This window comes from Cervus canadensis, chromosome 7 (assembly GCF_019320065.1).
Source record: "Cervus canadensis isolate Bull #8, Minnesota chromosome 7, ASM1932006v1, whole genome shotgun sequence".
Lineage (NCBI taxonomy): Eukaryota > Metazoa > Chordata > Mammalia > Artiodactyla > Cervidae > Cervus > Cervus canadensis.
The window spans coordinates 3,528,885-3,549,056 of record NC_057392.1 but is presented as its reverse complement, the minus strand read 5'-3'; the positions used below and the strand labels follow the sequence as shown (position 1 = coordinate 3,549,056).

The following is a 20,172-nucleotide window of genomic DNA, read 5'->3' as shown; positions in this document are numbered from 1 at the left end:
CTTAGCTGGAGACACTGGGATAAGTGGTCCAACCCAGATTAAGAAGCCCTCAATCTTCTTGTGGGGCTTCCCAGGTGGCGCAGTGGTAAAGAATCCGCCTGCCAATGCAAGAGACACAGGTTCGATCCCTGGGTTGGGAAGATACCCTGGAGAAGGAAATAACCCACTCCAATATTCTTGCCTGGGAAATTCCATGGTCAGAGGAGCCTGGTGGGGCTACAGTCCATGGGGTTGCAAAGAGTCAGACATGGCTGAGCACACATGCACAACCTCCTGTGGGTAATGGTTCAGGATGTGCAGCTGGAAAAAAGATTCTTTTTCCAAGCAGAAGAGAGCTTTGCCTGTGGCCAGGAGGCTATTTTTGCTCTGCCATCTTAGCAAGTTGGTGCTGGGTTAGACCGTGTACCTTTCCTTCTTCACTGACCCTCATTTCCACTCAGCATGTCATATTTCTCTCCCTTCTCTCCACTTCTGCCCCCACTCACATTTGTCTGCTTTGGGGGGATCTTCTCTTTCCTTGGTGTGTCTTTTTCCATGCAAAGGGAAAGAAACAAAACATGAGTTCTCGTGCCTTCCTTTCACATGATAAAGGCAGAAGTTAAGAGGAACATTTCTCTTTTTCCCTTCCTTTGGTCCTTTTCCTCTAGTCCCTCCTCCCCTGTTTTTGGAGCTCTTTTTGGTTTCTGGTCCCCTGCCCTGTAAAAGGAGGAGGTGCTCCCCTCTGCCTGACTCCACCTTCCCTTCTCATGTCCTCCCAGCTCCATGCTCTCTGCGTGCATCACTGATTCGGCCAGAAACTCCAATGACTTCCTGGCCAGAGGATGCCTGCATCTCCCTTACATCACCTTTCAGTGCCCACTTCACCTGACACTTCAAGAGTAAGGGCTTAGCACTGCCAATTAGCAAGACAGTAGATGGTGCTTTAGTCACTAAGTCGTGTCCGGCTCTTGTGACCCCATGAACTGTAACGTGCCAGGATCCTCTGTCCATGGGGATTCTCCAGTAAAAATACTAGAGTGGATTGCCATTTCTTTCTCCAGGGGATCTTCACTGGAGATCCGGGAATCAAACCTGGGTGCCCTGTATTGCAGTCAGTAAACTGAGCTAGGGAAGCCCTAGGACAGTAAAGGACGTTTTAAAATAATGTACTAGCGAACACAATCGTACTTTATAACAAAGTTTTATTAGGATTAAGTCAAATTAGAAAACTTCATGCTCTGCTGCTTGCCATATTTATCTGGAATGACCAGGATATACTTAGCTGAGTAGAAAATAATTTGTGCCCCTGGATTCTACCGTTTGGAAAGCAAGAGGATTGCTGTGCATAGCGGCGTGCCCGGCACCTCCACGGTTCGTGTCAAAAGCCTGAAGACTCGTCAGCAAAGCATGTGTTACTTTCAAGCTTTGGGCCCCAGGAAGACGCTCATTCTCAGATGCAGACTCTTCAGAGCCTGCTCACCTATGACTCGGGCTGCCCTTTTCGGGCTGACCTTTTTGGGGTCTGATATGAACATCTGTTATTTCAAGAGAAGCTGGGTTTGAGGTATCTTAATGGCTTAAAGGCACAGGTCGTGCAGCGGAATTAAAAGCTGTTGTGTTGGTCTCTCCGCCTCAGGTCACAAGCCACGTGTTGTGGGGAGGGAGCTGATGCTGCGTCCTTGGCGCTGCGCGGGGGGCTCTGCGCATGCGCAGTCCTGCTCTTCTTGTGCCCCGCGAGGCTGTTCACAGGTGAGAGCTATAAGTGGAGAGGAGCCTGGGCTATGGCATCTCATCGCCCTACAGACAGAAGGACCTGCCACAGAGCCAGGAAGTGACTTGAATGCAAGCAAGGATAGGAAAGCTGAAACCGCATGCGGGGAAGAGAACCCCACTGTCCCTGGAAGGGGTCCCGCCCAGGTGGAAAGCGGCACTGCGTTTAGTGCGGAGTGCTTCCCAGCTGTCAGGAGCCCCTCCAAGCAGTGGGAGGAGCCGCTTGAAGAGGATGCCCAGAAGGATAGGGGTCCCACGCACCACGGCCATCAGCAGTGGTATGGAGCACTTATCTGGACAAATAGCCCTGGATCACCAGGAGCGAGTGGGACCCTAGGTTCTAAACATGTAAAATGTGTCACTTCCTGAATAAATGGGTATTCCCTTCAGCTTAGGAGCCACGCATTTAAGCTCAGAAACTCTTTTTAAACAGAGTTTTAAAACTCTCCCAAATGAGGGAATAGAATTTCAAATCTGAGGGAAGGGTCAGGAGAGCTGTATACAGAAAAGAAACACCTTGCAGACACAAGAACAACTGTTTCATCCTCCCAGCAACTAGATGCCTGTCTCCTATCCCCACACCCTCCCCACCCTCCCCAATTCATTAATAAAAATGGCACTGTCCAAAGCTCAAATCAGTTGCCTAATACAGAGGGATGATAATAAATTCTCATTTCTGTGGGCACCAGAGGATGTATGTTTTGAATCTCCCCTTTCTGCTCTTCATACACTTTCCAGCCTCTTTCCGTGCCCTCGGCCTCATCAGCTTTGCTTATATTCCTCAGTGAGCCCTGCATGACCTGTGATGTCTGAGCCGTTCACGCCCATCAGTTCAGCTGGGACTGACTAAGAGTTTTCTCGAGCTTGAGTTCATAGCTTCCCAGGCCAAGGTCCCCCTCGTAAATGTTTTCCTTGCTTGGAGTGTGGGGTGAAGCTTTCTGGTCCTCCCCAGGAGGGCTGCAGGGTGAGGTGCCTTGCTCCTGGTAATTCATGGCAAGCTCGTCCTGGTTTACGATGCATTCAACATCATCCTCTTTGAGATGTTCCTAGATTTTGGAGAGAAAGAGAGAGAGTTCACTTGATAAAAGCAGAAGACAATAGCAGTCCTGCAGTATAGGAGAACAGGATATTCATTTTCCTTTTCACACTGCCCTGTCTTAACTTGACTGAAGTTTCTGGTATTCCACATGTAACTTTTTCCATGTCTGCAGGAGTTGTGAAACATTTCTAAGATGACATTGAAGATGGACATCATCACACAATCATAAGAAGTCTCTAAGTCTCATTAGTAAGAGAATGTGTGCCAATTGATCAGGTCTGTGGGTTAGGGGAGTTAAAATAAAATGCTATGGATGTTTTGAATGGGTATCTAACCTGGATGAGAGGAGTTTTTAGAATTGTTTGACCTCAGAGTACAGAATGATTCCCAATATTGGTTTTGGAATGCACCAGTACTGGTTTTAATATTTTAACTCAATGTCTGCTATATTTTCTTTGAAAAGTTTCAAATGGGATGAGTGTCCCAAGGCTAAAAGTGGTTGGAAGTTTCCATGGTGGGTAATGGTGGAAACCAACTAGATCTGGCCAATAAAGTTGTCCTCCCCTTGAAGAAAAGGAATTAAAGTCTCAAGTTTTCTTTCATTGGCTTTGGGAAGACCTCACAGAATTCCCTATAGAATGAGCCCTGGTTAAGTGACCTTGGGTCAGTCATTTCGAACTTCAGCCTATATTGGAATCACTCCTTAAAGCACAGATACTGGGTTCCTGAGGCCAGAATTCTGAGGTGGGGCCTGAGAATCTTTGTTTAAAACAAGTTTCCAAGTGAGGCTGGAACTGCTGGTCTGAGGACACACTTTGAGAATTGCTGGCTCAGGCTGTTGTGTTTTGAGCACATCTGAGATCTGAGATGACTTTTTCTCTGTTTAGACATGGGGTCGGCCATCTCCAAGGGTACCACAAACTCCAAGATTCTGCTCCTCTCCCATCTCTGACCCTCTGATTTACTGGGAGGGAGTCTAATTGCTTCTCAGCAGTTTTTTTTTTATTCCACTCCCTTCAGCTATAAGGCACCCGGCCTAATATTCAAAACTTCAAAACATAGCAGTTTGTGAGGGCACATTACTTCTTTTATATTTTTCTAAATTCATTTTATGGTTAAAAATATTGGTGACAATAAAAAATTGCATTTTTAAAAAGAAGAATGAGCTCACATCAGCAACAATGGAAAAGAGAGAAGCTTCTTGGTGCAGTGAATTTTAAGAACTGTTTGCTTCCTCCTCAAGACAGAAGAAATAGCCCCAAGGTTCCGGGTTTTATCAGTATTCACCAAGCCTGTCCCTCACGAGATGTTTACTCACCCCATAGGCCTGAGGACTGGTGAGCAATCGGGAAATTGGGCCACACCATTCAGGTAACGTCGTGGTCAGTGGAGGACCAGAGTGGGTTAGAATTGGTTTCAGGTATCTGTGAGGCCTGTTAAGGAATACTTGCCAAGAGGAAGTCAGGATGGAGTTTCTCACATAGCACAAACCTTTGCATGCAGTGAAAGATAGTTATTTTTACCTTCAAATCCTCTACTCCCTTATTGAGGAAGTAATGTGGCCTGCACAAATTTGCTGTTTATATTCTTTGATCCCCACACTTTCCCAGCCCTCCTGATAGTCTTTAATCATGGGGAAACGGCACCTGGACCAGCCAGCGTCAGAGAGGTGTAAATGGTCCTCTTCTCCTCGCCTCTCCCACTCAACGTCTCCTCTGCTTAGAGAACATATTCTTAAGAATTATTTGAAATAATAGCATAAAAGATTGTGTTTTCCTAAAACTGCACACACAACTTAAACCACTGGTAATTTTCACACAATATAGCAAGAGGTATTTCATAAAACGTTCCCTCATTCGAGAACTGGGTAGTGAACACAGATTGTTTGCCAAAATAGTTTTATTTTCACTATTCAACACAGTCACTTTATACTTCATACATCAATGCATTGCCATACAAATTATGTAAATAAGCTGGAGCTAGGTTTATTCTACTGTCTAACACCTGTCTTTCTCCTCTGTTCGTCCCAAAGTGCTCTAACGAGTTAAAAGAAAAACCTGTTTATCTAAAGCCTTTAGGTTTTCCTCCAATCTAGCAATAATGAAATCCCTAGAGGCTGCCGCCTCAGGTTGCCTTTTTTTTTTTCCTCCCAGTAAGGTAGTGAAATTATTTCACCATTCCATCAGAAACAACTTTCAAGCTTTGTATTATTTCCTCTGCTGGAGAATAGTTCACCTCGTCAACTTTCTGAAATGCTATAATAAATAGGGAGAGGGGAAAAAAATGGAAAGCATTTAATGTTGGCTCACGGAGGCACTCAAGAGAAGATCTTGGTGGAGGCTCTATTGGAGCCAGTCCACGGGTGGATGACACCACTCCATCATTCCAGGATGCCCTGAGTGTGTGGGACAGAGGGGCATGCACCTGGCAGGGGCCAGGAATCTGCTGGCCTCTGACTTTGAATCACTTACCCCCACAGTGGGGACAAAGCAGGAGAGGCTCATGAACACAGCCTAGTTATGATGCGAGGAGAGCGATTGAAGAGATACTTAAGAGGGTCTGTGATTGCAACTGTGAGCGGAAAACTTGCCGACTCCTTTCAGATGTGCAGCTGTTGTGCTCAGTTAAGGATGGGGAAGATATTAACGTTAAGAGCCTGGCATTGCCTGTGACATCTTGCAAGTCTATCTACAACTCTGGAAAGCTCTTGATGATCTTCCATTAATTTTTATTACAGAGTGTTATTTCCTTGATTTTATGGATGAAGGCATTGAGGCCTAAATACACAATGATTTTAAGTAATCCAGAGGCTCCCTTTGCTGTCTGCATCCACAACCATCATATGCTAGCAGAAGGGAATTTCTCAGGGTGGAATTGAGTATGTGACCAGTTGGTTCTTTGGGAAGAAAAGCTCGCAGACCACACCCCTGCTGGTGAGCTGTGGACCCGCTCAGGCAGGAGCATGTGTTCTGATAGGCTTTATGGTGTGCATAGGTCAGGAGAAAAAAAAAATTTTTTAATAGGGAGCTGAGATGGAAGATATATATATATCCACACACACATATATAACTGGAGTATAAATCAAAGAAAATTCAGCCAATTTTATTTCCAAATGGAAAAGTGACAGATTCCCAGGTGGCACTAGTAGTAAATAACCCACCCGCCAATGCAGGAGACACAAGAGATGCAGGTTCCATCCCTGGGCCAGGAAGATCCCCTGGATAAGGAAATGACAACCCATTCCAGTATTCTTGCCCAGAGAATCCCCTGGGCAGAGGAGCCTGGGGTTCTACAGAGGAGCTACAGTCCATGGGGTCGCAAGAGTTGGACTTGCTAAAGTGACTTAGCAAGCACAACACATAAATCAAAGAAAATTCAGCCAATTTTATTTCCAGATGGAAAAGTGACAGCAAATAAGCAACATTTTTAGCGATGCTGTATAAGTAAAAATGGGGTTTGTCAAGGTTCTAAGTTTAGGAGAGGCATGGGCAACTTCCATTGTTTGAAATTCTCAATACACTGAAAAATCAAAATGCCAAAACCATGTCACAAAAGGAAAACACAAATTTAAAACTGCACAATGAACATTTTCTTCTTTTCATCCCGATGTTGTTGCTCAGTGGCTCAGTCATGTCCAACTCTTTGCAACCCCATGGACTGCGGCATGCCAGGCTTCCCCATTCTTCACTATCTCCCATTTGTTCAAACTCACATCCATTGAGTCAGTGATGCCGTCCCACCATCTCTGGATCCTCTGTCGCCCCCTTCTCCTCTTGCCATCCATGAGGTATCTCTTTAACTCTCTGTGTCTTATTATTGGTGCTAACACTTAATCACTTACTTTGTGGCTTTCTGTGAATGTGAGGCTTGGGCCAAATGGGCTACCATTTGGTCCTTCTGGACAAGCTCTGGGATTCCCAACTCAGAAGACTTGTGTATAACTGGCAACTCTGCCCCTTCACTGACTCTATGACCTATGGTCTAGCGACTGACCCCTGTGAGCCTCAAGTATTGCTGTGAATATTAACTGATGTAATGCGGGAAAATGGTGTTGCACTCTCTCACATGCCATTCAAATGCTATTTTATTAAAAAAATGATTTCTTAAGTAATACTTTTTGGAGAAAGTGGTGTGTCGATTGTTGTTCACATAACAGAGGAGAAATGATGCTAGGGTAGAGATGAGAGAATGGCACTCAGCGCTTGGTATGGTATCAGAAGTCACAAGCTAGTAGTTAGTGGTTGGAAAATTTAAGCTGCTCCTGCACCAAAAATATCTATTTGGGTTAAATGTTATTGTATGGGGGGCTGATGTCAGGTGGTAGGTGAGAGGTAGGAGAATTTGTTGTCATGAAACTCTTCTAGGAAACTCAAGATCCCATTCTGGCTGTGTCTCAGTAGCTTCAGGTCAAAGGAATAGCACATACATCTTGTGGCAGTGAATGGAATGTGTAAGCACCATCCCCAGACACCATGTGGGGCAGGGTCTATGTTTGCCAACATCTTAGTTTGCCCAGAGTTTGCTATATATATTATGTGCTCGATGGATGTTTATTGAATTTATGGTCTAGGAAAATATTCAGGGGTGCTATGAGTGATGGAGGTAGATTCTGGGTGACTGTGCCAAGGGAAGAATGAAGGGGGCAGATGACAGCCAACAGATGAGGATTTCCTGAGGATAAAAGGCTGAGGAAGGTCAAGTCAAAACAGACTTCTTGGGACTAAGTGATTAGACAAATGGACCATGTGGCCATAGCACAAGACAAAGTGGCTACAAAACAGCCGTTGTATCTCACTTGCTTGATCATTTATTTGTTCCTTCATAGACTCACGTGTTTTTATTTTATGTGCAAAACTATTGAGGTACCCACATAAGAAAATTAAATTGCAGTCTGGTGGCTCATGTGATAAAGTATCTGCCTACAATGTGGGAGACCCAGGTTCAATCCCTGAGTTGGGAAGATCCCCTGGAGAAGGGAATAGCAACCCACTCCAGTATTCTTGCCTGGAGAATCCCATTGTCAGAGGAGCCTGGTGGGCTACAGTCCACGGGGTCGAAAAGAGTCAGACACGACAGAGCAACTGTCACTGTATAAAATGCAAAGTGTTTTTGCCATATATTCTTGTCTCTAGGTGGTGGTCATCTTGAGGGTAGGGCTGTCCCCTTCATCTGGTACAGTGGTTGATACATTTTAGATGTTCAATAAATAGTTGTTGAATTAATGAAGACAGTAAGCTCAAAGAGAATAAAAGAATTGCTCAGTGGAATCCAGCCAGTTAGTTATTGGAAGAACTGGCCTTAAGATCCCAGACATTTCCATCACATTGAGCTTGAGTAACAGGTCTCATCTGATTGGATAACTGATTTGGAATGGGGGAATCAGTGACTTTCGGAGTTCTTCATTGCTGAGCAGGGTCTGGAAAGTGGCTAGACCTCCAGGGTTACTGGAATTATTAAACTAGTAAGAAAACTCTTTTGATCTCCAGAAAACCCCTCCTGCCAATTTTGCAAACTGGGTTATTTTTCTTATCAGGTTCTAGTATATGTTTGGAGAGAGAGAGAGTCCCCACTGGGTATTTTTGGTATAGCTAGTTTTGCTTTTCTAATAAGTTAGAAATACATCGAGATGAAATGTTAGGCTCTGGGGGAAAAAAAACAATGACTTTTCTCATCTTTAAAGGGCATGAGTTTGGGAATAGCAGTTTGGTTCAAGAGATGTAAGTAAAAACTGGAGCTTTACTTGGAATTTAACATGTGTGAAATAGGAAAGACAATTAACTCAGGCCAAAAGAGAAAATACATCTGCTATCAGCAGGTCCAGACCTAAATTTAGTGCTTAACTGAACCAACTTCCAAAGTACATGGTGACATTGATTTCTCTCTTCTGTTAGTTTTTGCTTTGATTATTTTATTTATTTAAAATTTTTCTTGGAGTATTATTGTTTTACAATGTTATGTTGGTTTCTGCTGTACAGCAAAGTGATGAATCGGCCATATGCATACACATGTCTCCTTCTTGAAGCTCTCTCCCCTCCCCCTCACATCCCACCCCTCTAGGTCATCACAGAGCACCAAGCTGAGCTCCCTGTGCTATACGGCAGCTTCCCACCAGCTAGCTATTTTACACATGGTAGTGTATATTTGTCAATCCCAATCTCCCAGTTCTTCCCACCCTCCCCTTCCTCACTGTGTTTACACATCCATTCTCTATGTCTGTGTCTCTATTCCTGCCCTGTAAACAGGCTCATCTGTAAAATGTTTTGATTATTTTAAACTACAATTTTTTGTCCATTGTCTTTGGGGTCTCAAAGAGTCAGACACAACTGAGTGACTTTGACTTTTCACCTGCATAAAACTATGTCCCATTTGCTATGGACTTGCTGAGTCCCCACACGGTTCTTTACTCAGCATCCGTGAACAGAACTAGCAGAGGACATCCCCAAATTGTACACATCCTGTCACTCTTTGATTTCAGTGTACAGATCACACCCTTTATGCTTTGTTTCACAGGAAATGGGGGCTAACAAGTTGAGTGTGTTCCCCGTCTTTCCTTTGGATTTATTGGATTCTGTAATTAGACACTCACTGTCTTGCCATCTTGCCTAAGGATGTGATCAACCATTCTGCTAAGTTGTCTTTGAGGTTCAGGTTGGAGGAAGGCTTTAAGAGTCCAACTAAAGCCCTCCTCTTTAAGCTGTTTCATCACCCTCTTCTCTCTCACTTGACTTCAGTTCTGCACTGGGCACTCACAGGGAACATAGGGGTGCGATCCTGTCCCAGCAACCACTCTATTTCTGGAACAAACTATCAAGATGGCACCTTCTCCTCCTAGGCTATCCATGAAATTCTGGTTTAAAATCAAGGAAAAGGTGGAAACCCGCTGTTCACACACATGGGTGAACATGTATGCCTTTGATTGACAATCCTAACCTTTACCATTCTGGAGGAAATTGCCCTAGATAACTGTTGGGGCAGAATGGAAGTCTGGATAAACACTCTGATGAGTAAGCAGAACTGTCTAGAATAAGCTAGCAAGGAGTGACTGTAACCCCCTTCAGCTTGATCTCTGAGCTCTGCCACTCATGTGTCTAGTTGGTCTCCCTTCAAGGTCAATGTGTACCTACCTACCTGATAGCATTTATCACACTATCTTGAAGTTAACTGTTTACACCTCTGTCTCCCTCTTTAGATTCTAAGCTCCCTGAGGGCAAGGATGTGCATGTGTGTGTGCTCAATCTTTCTAGTTGTGTCCAACTCTTTGTAGTCAGCCAGGCTCCTCTATCCACAGGATTCTCCAGGCAAGAATACTAGAATGGCTTGCCATTTCCTTCTCCAGGGGATCTTTCTGATCCAGGGATCAAACCCACATCTCCTGCATTGCTTACCCACTGAATCACTTGGAAAGCCAGAGGGCAAGAAATTTATTATTAAATAAAATCTTTTATTGTAGAATGAAAAAGGGATACATCAAACCTCACAAGCCTAATGTGCTACATCTTAATGGAAGCTTCCAGATTGCAGGAAACAGAACTATGTGGCCTCACCCTTGAAGCCTTTTCCAGGTGTCCCACCCTAATCCAAACGTCTTCCTTTCCCCAAAACTAACTGTATCCCGATTGTTATACCAATCACTTCTTTGAGTTTTTATTACAGTTTTGTCACTTAAATGTGCATTCTGACACACTACAGTTTGGTCTTGCCTATTTTAAAAATGTATTGTGTCTTTTAATCTATAGATTACTCTTTCACGTTTTTCTTTATAATTTATCTGCTGAAGAACTTGGGCCATTTGACCTGTGGAGTTTCCCATAGTCTGAACTGCTGGTTGAAAATTCACGTGCAACCCATCATGTTCCTCTGCCCTTTGTATTTCCTGCAAATTGCCAGCTGGATCCAGAGATGGGATCAGACTCAGGTTCTATTCTCTCACTTCAGCAAGACTCAGGAAGGCACAGCATATCTGGCTCTCTCTCTGTGTGTGATTTCAGCAGCCACTGATGTGTAATACCTATATCTATTTGCTCACTGGGATGTGCAAACAGTGAAATTCTAATTTTATCTTTTATTCTTTTATTAGGCAGAATACTTTTATAAAGAGACAGTTTTCATTTGTCCTATTGGAATGTTCAGTGGAATAGTCAATATACGAAAGGCAAAATAAATGTTTGATTTATTTCCTCTGTTTACTAGTTTTCCAGATAATGATTGGCTAGGACTCCCTGAAAATGACTTTTTCTTTGCTTAAATATCACCATGAAGTAATGAATTTAAATGAATTTGATTGTAATTATTATCATCATTGAAGCTCACACTGAAGATTTTTGGTCAATGGGAATCTTCAGATTGGCTTCTGAGTCCTATTGACATAATGCTAGTATATTTGATAGCTTCCTTGTCATCTGTATGACAAGTTATAGGTTCATCTTGTACATTTCCTGTTTTGAACCTCAAACCATCTATTTCTATGACATTCCTTGGTGTTTTTTTTTTTGGTGAGAAGTAGTATTTTAATACCACAATCTGGGCATCAAGGGTTGCAGTATACAACAGGGTGCTGGTAAATGTTTAATAACTGACTCACTTGAAAAAAAGGGCAGATTTGTAGCATTTCCCAATTTCCACAGTGTAAACACTCCCATCATGGCTTATTCTAATATATCAACATGAAGTCATTAAATGTTGATCTGGGCAAGATGTGTACAACCTGTTCTTACCAGTTCTTGTAAATCAGCTTCACCACACCACTGGTTATATATCTCGTGAGTTCCTATGGATACTTATAATTCAGTCCAAGAATTTATGATTCTCAAGTACATAGGAAATGGATAAAATTAGAATATTCTGTAATGACTCATTTGTTTTATCCATAGTATTATAGTAATCTCATAATGATAATACTACCACCATAATAATGACAGAATATGGATATTTTATAATCTTTAAACATTTTTGCTTATCCTTCTGCCATTCTAGCTTATTAAATAAAGAAAATCTATAGTACAACTATACATAGTTGTGCTATATTTACACAGTTAGAACATATAACCACTGCATTCTATATTCTCTCTCAGACCTCATTAAATCTTAGCTCTACAGGTAACTATATATTTAATGCTCACCTTCAGGCCTTATGTAAATGTCTTTCTAGTCATTTGGATTGTCTGAAGCTCGTTCTTTAGTAGACTCCTCAGGAAGTATTCATGGGAACATTCTCTGAGTTCGTGCATACTGATCAGTGCCCTTTATATATTGAAAGTCTGTTTTCCAGAAGTAAAATTGTTGACCTATGCTTCCTTTAGTTGATTACTTAGATATGTTTTTATTTTCTCTTGACATAAGGAGTTGCTCCTGAAAAGTCTAATGAGAATATAACTTTCTTTCCCTTATACACCATGTATTTTTTCTGCAGATGTCCAAAGGACTTTTTTTTTAAAAGTTCATTAATTTCACTAATTTTTTCCTGACATTTGTTGTTCCTGACTGATAGTCTCATGTGCATGGTGTGCCCTTTCAGTGTAGTTCCCAGTGTGTGAAGGGTGTTGTGTTTCAGGAAAGTTCTCTTGAATTAGGACTTCTCTTGTTTTGTTGCTTTGCTTTGCTTTTTCAAGAATTCTTTTTTTTCTGAATGGTCAGTCTTCTTTACCTGTCTTCATTTTTTTTTTTTTTTTCACTTTCTCTTGAATCTTTTAAATCTTTTTTCTTCATTTCCTTTTAATTTAAAACACTTTACTTTTACCTGAAATGTCTCCTAAGGTATTATCCATTGTGTTTATTTGCTTATGTAGCCCTTCTGACTTGCTATTCATTTCTGAAATAATTTTTTTAAAACTTTTAAATTGTCTCCAGAGTTTTTTCTTATTCTGATTTATTTTGTTCTTTCACAGCTTGTATCATTTTCTTAATGTCTTTTAACCTGTTTTAATATAGTATGTTATAGTTTTGATCTATTTATGGGTACATCTTTCTGGCATTTTTTCATTATTTGTAGAGATGTTTGTACATCTTTGTAGATTCTGTTCCTTATCCTCTTTTTTTCCCTTATAATAAGTCTCTATGGGATTTGACTTCTTTTCCATCGTTCAGTTTTATGCAAAATTAGTTTTCCTGAATTTAAAGAATAAGGCAGGGCTCAGGAAAGCTGTCCTGACTTCACAGGGATCCCTCTTCTGCTGTGTTTATGTAGTAGTAAACAAGGCAACTTGCATTCTGAGCTTTCCTGCCCTGTGTCCTATGCCCACTGCCTCCCCCCTCACCCCCACCAGTTGATCTGGACCTTGCCTTCCCAGTCGTCGCTATCATCTCTATGCAGCTCAATTTTGATGCCACGCCAAGGTCCCCTCTCCTAAATGCTGCACACCGACCTGGAAGTGAGCCCTCTGAAAAAATGCCCATGTACTCATCATTTGTAAATAATTTTGGAACTCTGAGGGGTCTTGACTGCTCCAGAGACTGAAAGACTGCTGTTACCACTGTCTTCTTCCCAGAACCCTCCAGGACTGTATTTTATTTGATCTTACATCCTTGGTAATTATTAATAGTATCTAGCACATTATTAATGAATGGGGGTGTGGTCTAGCTAGATTTGTAAATTGCACTCTGTCTGAATTGCCTGAGCTAACTGGGAATTGTCCATAATTCAACCACTGTACCTTTGATTTACCAGAATGAACTTCCTATGTCACACCAGGTGAGTCCAATGGCACTTGGAATCATGGTTCTTAACCTCCCCTGGTCTTGGGCTAGCATCTCAGAAAAAAATGCCTGTGTGCTCATCATTTGCATACAATTTCACAGGACATTTTAGAGATACCTTAAAATGTATCCATGTTCCCTTAGAGATCCTGAGCTAGGAAACTGGCGATTAAGTATTAAGGACCAGGGCAGATTAAAGGCCGATAAAATGATGTGGTTGCTATCCTATTTGTATAGGGAGTTGGTTTTTATCACTGGTATCTATAAGGTCTACTTATTAAGTATTAATTCTATCAGCTCCAGATAGACAATCCAGGAGCAGAGAAAGGGCAGTGGAATTTGTTGGAAAGGTTAAAGGAAAGAAGACCGTTGTAGGATACCAAAGCAGCCAGTGTAAGTAGGGCAAGTGGACACAAGATAACAGAGGGAAATATTGGAATCATGAGGCTGGAGGAAAAGAAACCTGAGCGTTCATCTGATCTGCAGCCTTGGATCTGAATACAAAAGAAAGTCTAAATCTGGAGTTTCTTCAAGTGTGGTCACCTGGTATCTGTATTAGAATGGTTTTTTGCTTCTTAAGATGCAGATTTCCAGCCCGTTGACCCTGACCCCCTGGGTAGGGTCCTAACAATCTGCATAATAACAACCCCTTGAAAACCAGTAAGTGGTCTAAGTGATGCGGAGCAGAATGACATCTTGTCTCTTGAAGGACTCTGGTTGTGGACAGGCCACATCTATGAGCTACACTGTGCAATAAGAACCATGACAATAATGTTACTTTTACTACCGTTGCTTCTCTTCCTGAAGATTTTTCCCTTTGGGCACAGAATGCGATCACAGATTTCCAGGAATTTTTGCTGCCTATCGGATGCAGTTAAGTCCATTTGCACCATAGAGAAGGTTACACTTGGCTCATTGTTTTGACAGAAAACAGTTCTAGAGAAGAATGCTGCAGTTACTCACACAGAATGAATCTTGGCTTTTCCTAGCCTTCTGGTTGTTAGGGGAAGTGCTGCCAGAGACCCAGACCCCCTCTGTTAGCTCTTGGTGATTTCAACCAGAGGCTTTTATGGGTCAGTTGCCTTGTGGTGTTTTGAAGAACTGGGCTGTGAGAAGTGACTCTGCAACAGCATTCCAAGTCTGCACTCTGGTTTGGAGTGAAATTTCTATTTGATTTCTGCCCCCACCCCTCAACACTGATTGAATGTGGTCTTGTGAGTGCTGGAGTCTCAGCTAGCTACCCCAGAGTTCATATTTAATATGGAGGTGGCTAAGCCTGCCCGAACCCTCTCTGGCTCATCTACGAGGCTGGGCCCTTCTGCTGGACATAAGAATAGAATGTATGCCTGAGGGGCACTGGTCCTCCTGTGGACATGGGCAGGAGCACCCATGTACTCATCTTCTGCCTCGGGGAAATAGGAATAGTCACTTCCCTACTGGCAGCTTCAACATGGACCATGGACCAGGATGCTCAGAGCACAGAGCTAAAGAGGAAACTACCTTCAATGCTTTCATGGGGAGGAAGGCAGCAGACACCAAACACAGATGGCTGAGGTTCTGGCTTGTGACTGCCTCTCAATTTGAGCAAATGTCTTCAACTCTTGATGCCTCTATTTTCTCATTACTAAGGAGGCTCATGATGCTCCAGTAGGTCTGGTTAGGTAATTATTTAGAGATTGCAATTACCTTGTGTCTTTGATTACCAGGGCTGCATCACAAAGCACTACACACTGGGTGGCTTAAAATAACAGAAATGTATTGTCTCACAGTTCTGGAAGCTAGGAGTCTGAGACCAAGGTATGGCAGGGCTGGTTCCTTCTGAGGGCTCTGAGAGCCAGGCCGCCCCCTGTCTCTCTCCTGGCTCCTGGTCACGGCCTGAACTCTTGAGTGTTCCTTGCCTTGGGTACATCCCTGCATCACTATCTTCACCTTCCCATGCTGTCCCCCTGAGTCTTCACAGGATTGTCTTTATAAGCAAACCAGTGTTATTGGATTAGGGGCCCATCCCATTCAAGTATGACTTAGTCTTAATTTAAATAATTACATTTGCAAAGCACCTATTTCCAAAGAAGCTTACATTGTGAGGTATGAGGGGTTAGGACTTCAATATATCTTTAAAAGATGCTTGCTCCTTGGAAGAAAAGCTATGAAAAACCTAGACAGTATATTAAAAAGCAGAGACATCACTTTGCAGACAAAGGTGCATATAGTAAAAGTCATGGTTTTTCCGGTAGGCATGTACGAATGTGAGAGTTGGACCACAAAGAAGGCTGAGCACCTAAGAATTGATGCTTTTGAACTGTGATGCTAGAGAATACTCTTGAGAGTCCCTTGGACTGCAAGGAGATCAAACCAGTCAACCAATCAACCCTGAATTCTCATTGGAAGGACTGATGCTGAAGTTGAAGCTTCAATACTTTGGCCACCTGATCTGAAGAGCTGACTCATTGGAAAAGACTCTGATGCTGGGAAAGATTGAGGGCAGGAGAATAAGGGGAAGCAGAGGATGAGATGATTAGAGAGCATCACCGACTCAATGGATAAGAGTTTGAGCAAACTCCTGGAGATAGTGGAGGATGGGGAAGCCTGGTGTGCTAGAGTCCATGAGGTTGCAAAGATTTGGACATGACTTAGTGACTGAACAACAACAAATACCTTTTGGGGAGGAGGATATAATTCAGCTCATAACTTCCTGCTTCTTCTGAATAATCCCATGTCTTCCGTGTATTTTTTATTTATTTGTGGGGAGTAGTTAGATAGGTTGCGTTTGAATCACAACTCTTACGATCTGTGAGTAAGCCAATTTCCTAAGCTCTTTGAGCCTCATTTTTGCCATCCATTAAATGGTAATAGCTTATAATAGTGATCTCATAGGGGAGAGGATTAAGTGAGATAAAAAAGCACACGTCTGAGCACATAATATGTGCTCAGCAAACACTAGTTAACATTATTATTACTAGTTTTCACTCTGTCCTTTGAGGAATTGTAGGTATTAGAGATATATTTAAAATGTCCCCCCATTTGCTCACCTCCGACATGGCTTGCATCCCTACTGTTTCTTCTGCTGGCTACTACACTGTCCCTCAGAAGATTCCCATGTGTTCGTGGAGCTGTGTCTTGCACAGAAGCCCAGGGAGGCTTGGCTCACTGTTTCATGCCAGCAGGGCTTCAGATGGAGCACTTAAATTCCGAGGCACTGACACAGGAATGACCTGTCTCCACAGGGGAAGACACTTGCTCGGAAGGGAGGTGTTTTCACGTTGGGCATCGGGTTTGTAAGGTCACCTTAGAGCAGCCTTTTCTCATCACTGTGTTCTTAATGAGCCTTGGTTGTCCTTGAGGCCAATCCCACTTTCCTATACTCTGAAGACACTGCCTCTTCCTGGCCATTTAGTGAACTCCTAGTAGAATGCACATCCCTTGGCTCTTTGAGGAAAACAATTCTCTCTCTCTCTCTTACACACGCACTCTCCAGCAATGCTGACTGCTGTAATCTACTGAGTTTTTAGCACGTATGGGAATCAGGATATACAATGCTGGGTTATTTTGAGTTGAGTTGAGTCTCCTGTTCAGGAGATATTAGAAAATCTTTTTGCTTTGAGAGGACACAAGAGGAGAGCCCTATGTTATTACAGGGTCACTTGTCATAAATAATCTCACTTTCCTCTCCAGGCACATTTTTCTCTCAGATGCAGTCACTTGCAAACTTCTTCCTCCACCTCTAACCCCTAGCTGGAAATGCATTTTACAATTACTTCTCAGTACATGTCCTAACATCTACAGAGTCATAAAACTAAAGATACTTGTGTGGTCCACTTGGCTCTATTCCTATTCCTATTCCTATTTTTTTATTCCTAGTCCTATTCTCCCATCCTATCCTATCCCGTTCCCTCTGTCCTCTATTTGCTTATCTTGGCCATTACTAGGATGCACCAATACCCAGGTCTCCTGTCCTTCTGGTATATCAGCGTCTTTGAAGGAGGTACACGGGCTTCTTTGAAGTAACTAGGGCCATATCACTAACTCTGACCAATGTGCTCTGGTCTTGATGCATGCATGTGTGCTAAGTCGCTTCAGACGTGTTTGACTTTGTGTGACCCCATGGACCATAGACCGCCAGGCTCCTCTGTCCATGGGATTCTCCAGGCAAGAATACTGGAGTGGGTTGCCGTGCCCTCCTCCAGGGGATCTTTCCACCCCAAGGATCAAACCAGCATCTCTTGTCTCCTGAATTAGCAGGCGGGTTCTTTACCACTGGTGCCACCTGGGAAGCCCCTGGTCATGGTGACTAGTATCATTTCAGCATTGAAACACAGGAAGCCAGCATCCCTCCAGCTGACTCTCTTCCTGCTATGGTGACCCAAGGAGGCCTCAGGTTGAGACGGTGGAGTTAACAGATCAAAGTTGCTTGCATCACTGAGTGGCCACATGGAGGACTGCCACTCTAGAGGGTCATCTGCATCCTTAGCAGTCTTTAAGTAAGAGAGAAATAAAAGTGTTTGATGGGCAACTGAGATTTGGGAGGTGTTTTTTACTACAGGATAGTCTGTCCTACTCTAATGTGGTATCCTTGCATATTTCTTTTCTTTCTTTCTTTTTGAAGAAATGCTGCTCTCGAGTTATTGAAATGATTCCATGACCTGCTATGGATAGCCTTGTACAGTTTGCAAATCATTCTCCCAAAGAATCTGCCACATTAACAGCCCCACAGTTTGGATGGAGAGAGAATCCCAAAGAGGAGGGTGAGCATACACTTGTGCAGTCTCTCCTCAGGGTTTCAACTGCCAGGGTTGGGTGACTTAAGGACTGAGTAGCTGTGTGATTTGAGACTTAGAGAGCTAGGATGCAATAATTTTGATGGGGAGGCACCACAGACTAGTTCCAAAGGTGACTGAGTAGTATTCTGTGGGATTTTTTTTGCTTTTTGGATGTATGTGGATCCAGATTCAGGCCTCATATATTTTATTAATATCAATAGCTTATGTGTATTGAGAACCCAAATTACAAATGTATCCCAATGATTATTAAAAGAAGTTGGAGAACAAATGCATGGCTGCTACCACAGTCCTGTCAAGTGGTGAGATCAGAGGCCTCCACCATGGCTATGTCCTGGGTTAGATACTTGAACTTCATTATTCTCTGCTGATACCACATACCTTCTCAACTCTATTCCCCATACTTGTGAGGCACTGATTCCTGTTTATGTGTCACTGAACCTCTGGGCCTTTGCATATGATGGTCCTTCCATTTGAACAGCTTTTCTTCTCACCTTGGCACTTGGAAATCCTACATTCCTTCAGATACAACTCAACTGTCACTGTGAACCAGGGTCTCCTTCCTTGCAGGCAGATTATTTACCAGCTGAGCTACCAGGGAAGCCCCTCTGAAATTCTGTTGATCTTTTATTTACTCCTCTCCTAGGACTTTCCACTCTCTACCTTTTAATGATTAAAGTTCAATTCTCCTCCTCCATTCCTACCTTGGGCCAGAACTCTCTCTTTTAGCTTTTTCGTCTAGGGGTCCCCCCTCAAATTCCTTCTAAATAAAGAGCTTCCTATGAATAACAATAACCATAATACATACCCCAAAGTTAGAAGATTCACTAGTTTAAAAAAGCAAAGTTGGTTTACAAAGACTTGGGAGGCCTTTGTAGGCTACTCACAGTTTCCATATTTACCAAATACTATATAGATTTTTTTCTTTGCATGTTCTGTTTCCTTTACTGGGAATGGTCTTCCTCATTTTGTCTTTGGAAGAGGTCCATTTATTCTTTAAAATCCAAGTGATAGATTGCTTTTTGCCTATCCAATATCCAGTCTCCCTTTTTCCCTTACAATAGCAAGAGGTTCTACTTCCTCAGTGTGACTTCACTTTCACTTTTCACTTTCATGCATTGGAGAAGGAAATGGCAACCCACTCCAGTGTTCTTGCCTGGAGAATCCCAGGGAGGGGGGAGCCTGGGGGGCTGCTGTCTGTGGGGTTGCATGGGGTCAGACAGGACTGAGGCAATTTAGCAGCAGCAGCTATTTCCTCAGTAGATTAGGTGGCCAGTGAAATGGAAGAAGTTTGTTGGGTAGAATTTCAAGACAAGCTCTGCAAAGAGCATCAAGTTTGTCCTTTCTCCCTTCTTGCCTGAGACTTGTATGTGCTGTCTGAAGCTCCAGCAGCCATTTGGGGGCCATGAGATAAGCTTGATGATAGAAGCTGTATACTAAGGATGGTAGAAGAGAAAGATAGGAGGACCACAGGATTAATGATGACATTCTAGAAGTCTGTTACCAGTTGTAGATTGATTAATACTGGACTTCTTCTCAGTTCAGCTCAGGACAGTCGCTCAGTCATGTCCGACTCTTTGTGACCCCATGAACCACAGCACGCCAGGCCTCCCTGTCCATCACCAACTCCCGGAGTTCACCCAAACCCATGTCCATTGAGTTGGTGATGCCATCCAATCATCTCATCCTCTGTCGTCCCCTTCTCCTCTTGTTCTCAATCTTTCCCAGCATCAGGGTCTTTTCAAATGAGTCAGCTCTTCGCATCAGGTGGCCAAAGTATTGGAGCTTCAGCTTGTTTTACATGAGATGAAACCTCTGTTTTGATTAAGCTATTGTTATTTGGATTTTTGTTTATATGCAGCAAATCATAATCCTAATGGATGGACAGCTCAGTTCTTCTTTATCACTATTCCTATA

The 20,172-nt window shown here is 42.9% G+C and overlaps 1 protein-coding gene across 1 annotated transcript in view; it reads right to left on the bottom strand.

The window, feature by feature from the left end:
- Nucleotides 1-1,164: 1,164 nt before the first annotated feature.
- The window catches only part of SLC9A9 (solute carrier family 9 member A9), a 647,359-nt gene continuing 628,351 nt past the window's right edge, over nt 1,165-20,172 (bottom strand). Inside the window, exons 15-16 of the mRNA XM_043474178.1 lie at nt 4,107-4,212; nt 1,165-2,795 (exon numbers count right to left, since the gene is read on the bottom strand). Coding sequence (XP_043330113.1) covers nt 2,577-2,795; nt 4,107-4,212 — 325 coding nt within the window. The 3' untranslated portion in view covers nt 1,165-2,576. The remainder of the gene's footprint in view (nt 2,796-4,106; nt 4,213-20,172) is intronic.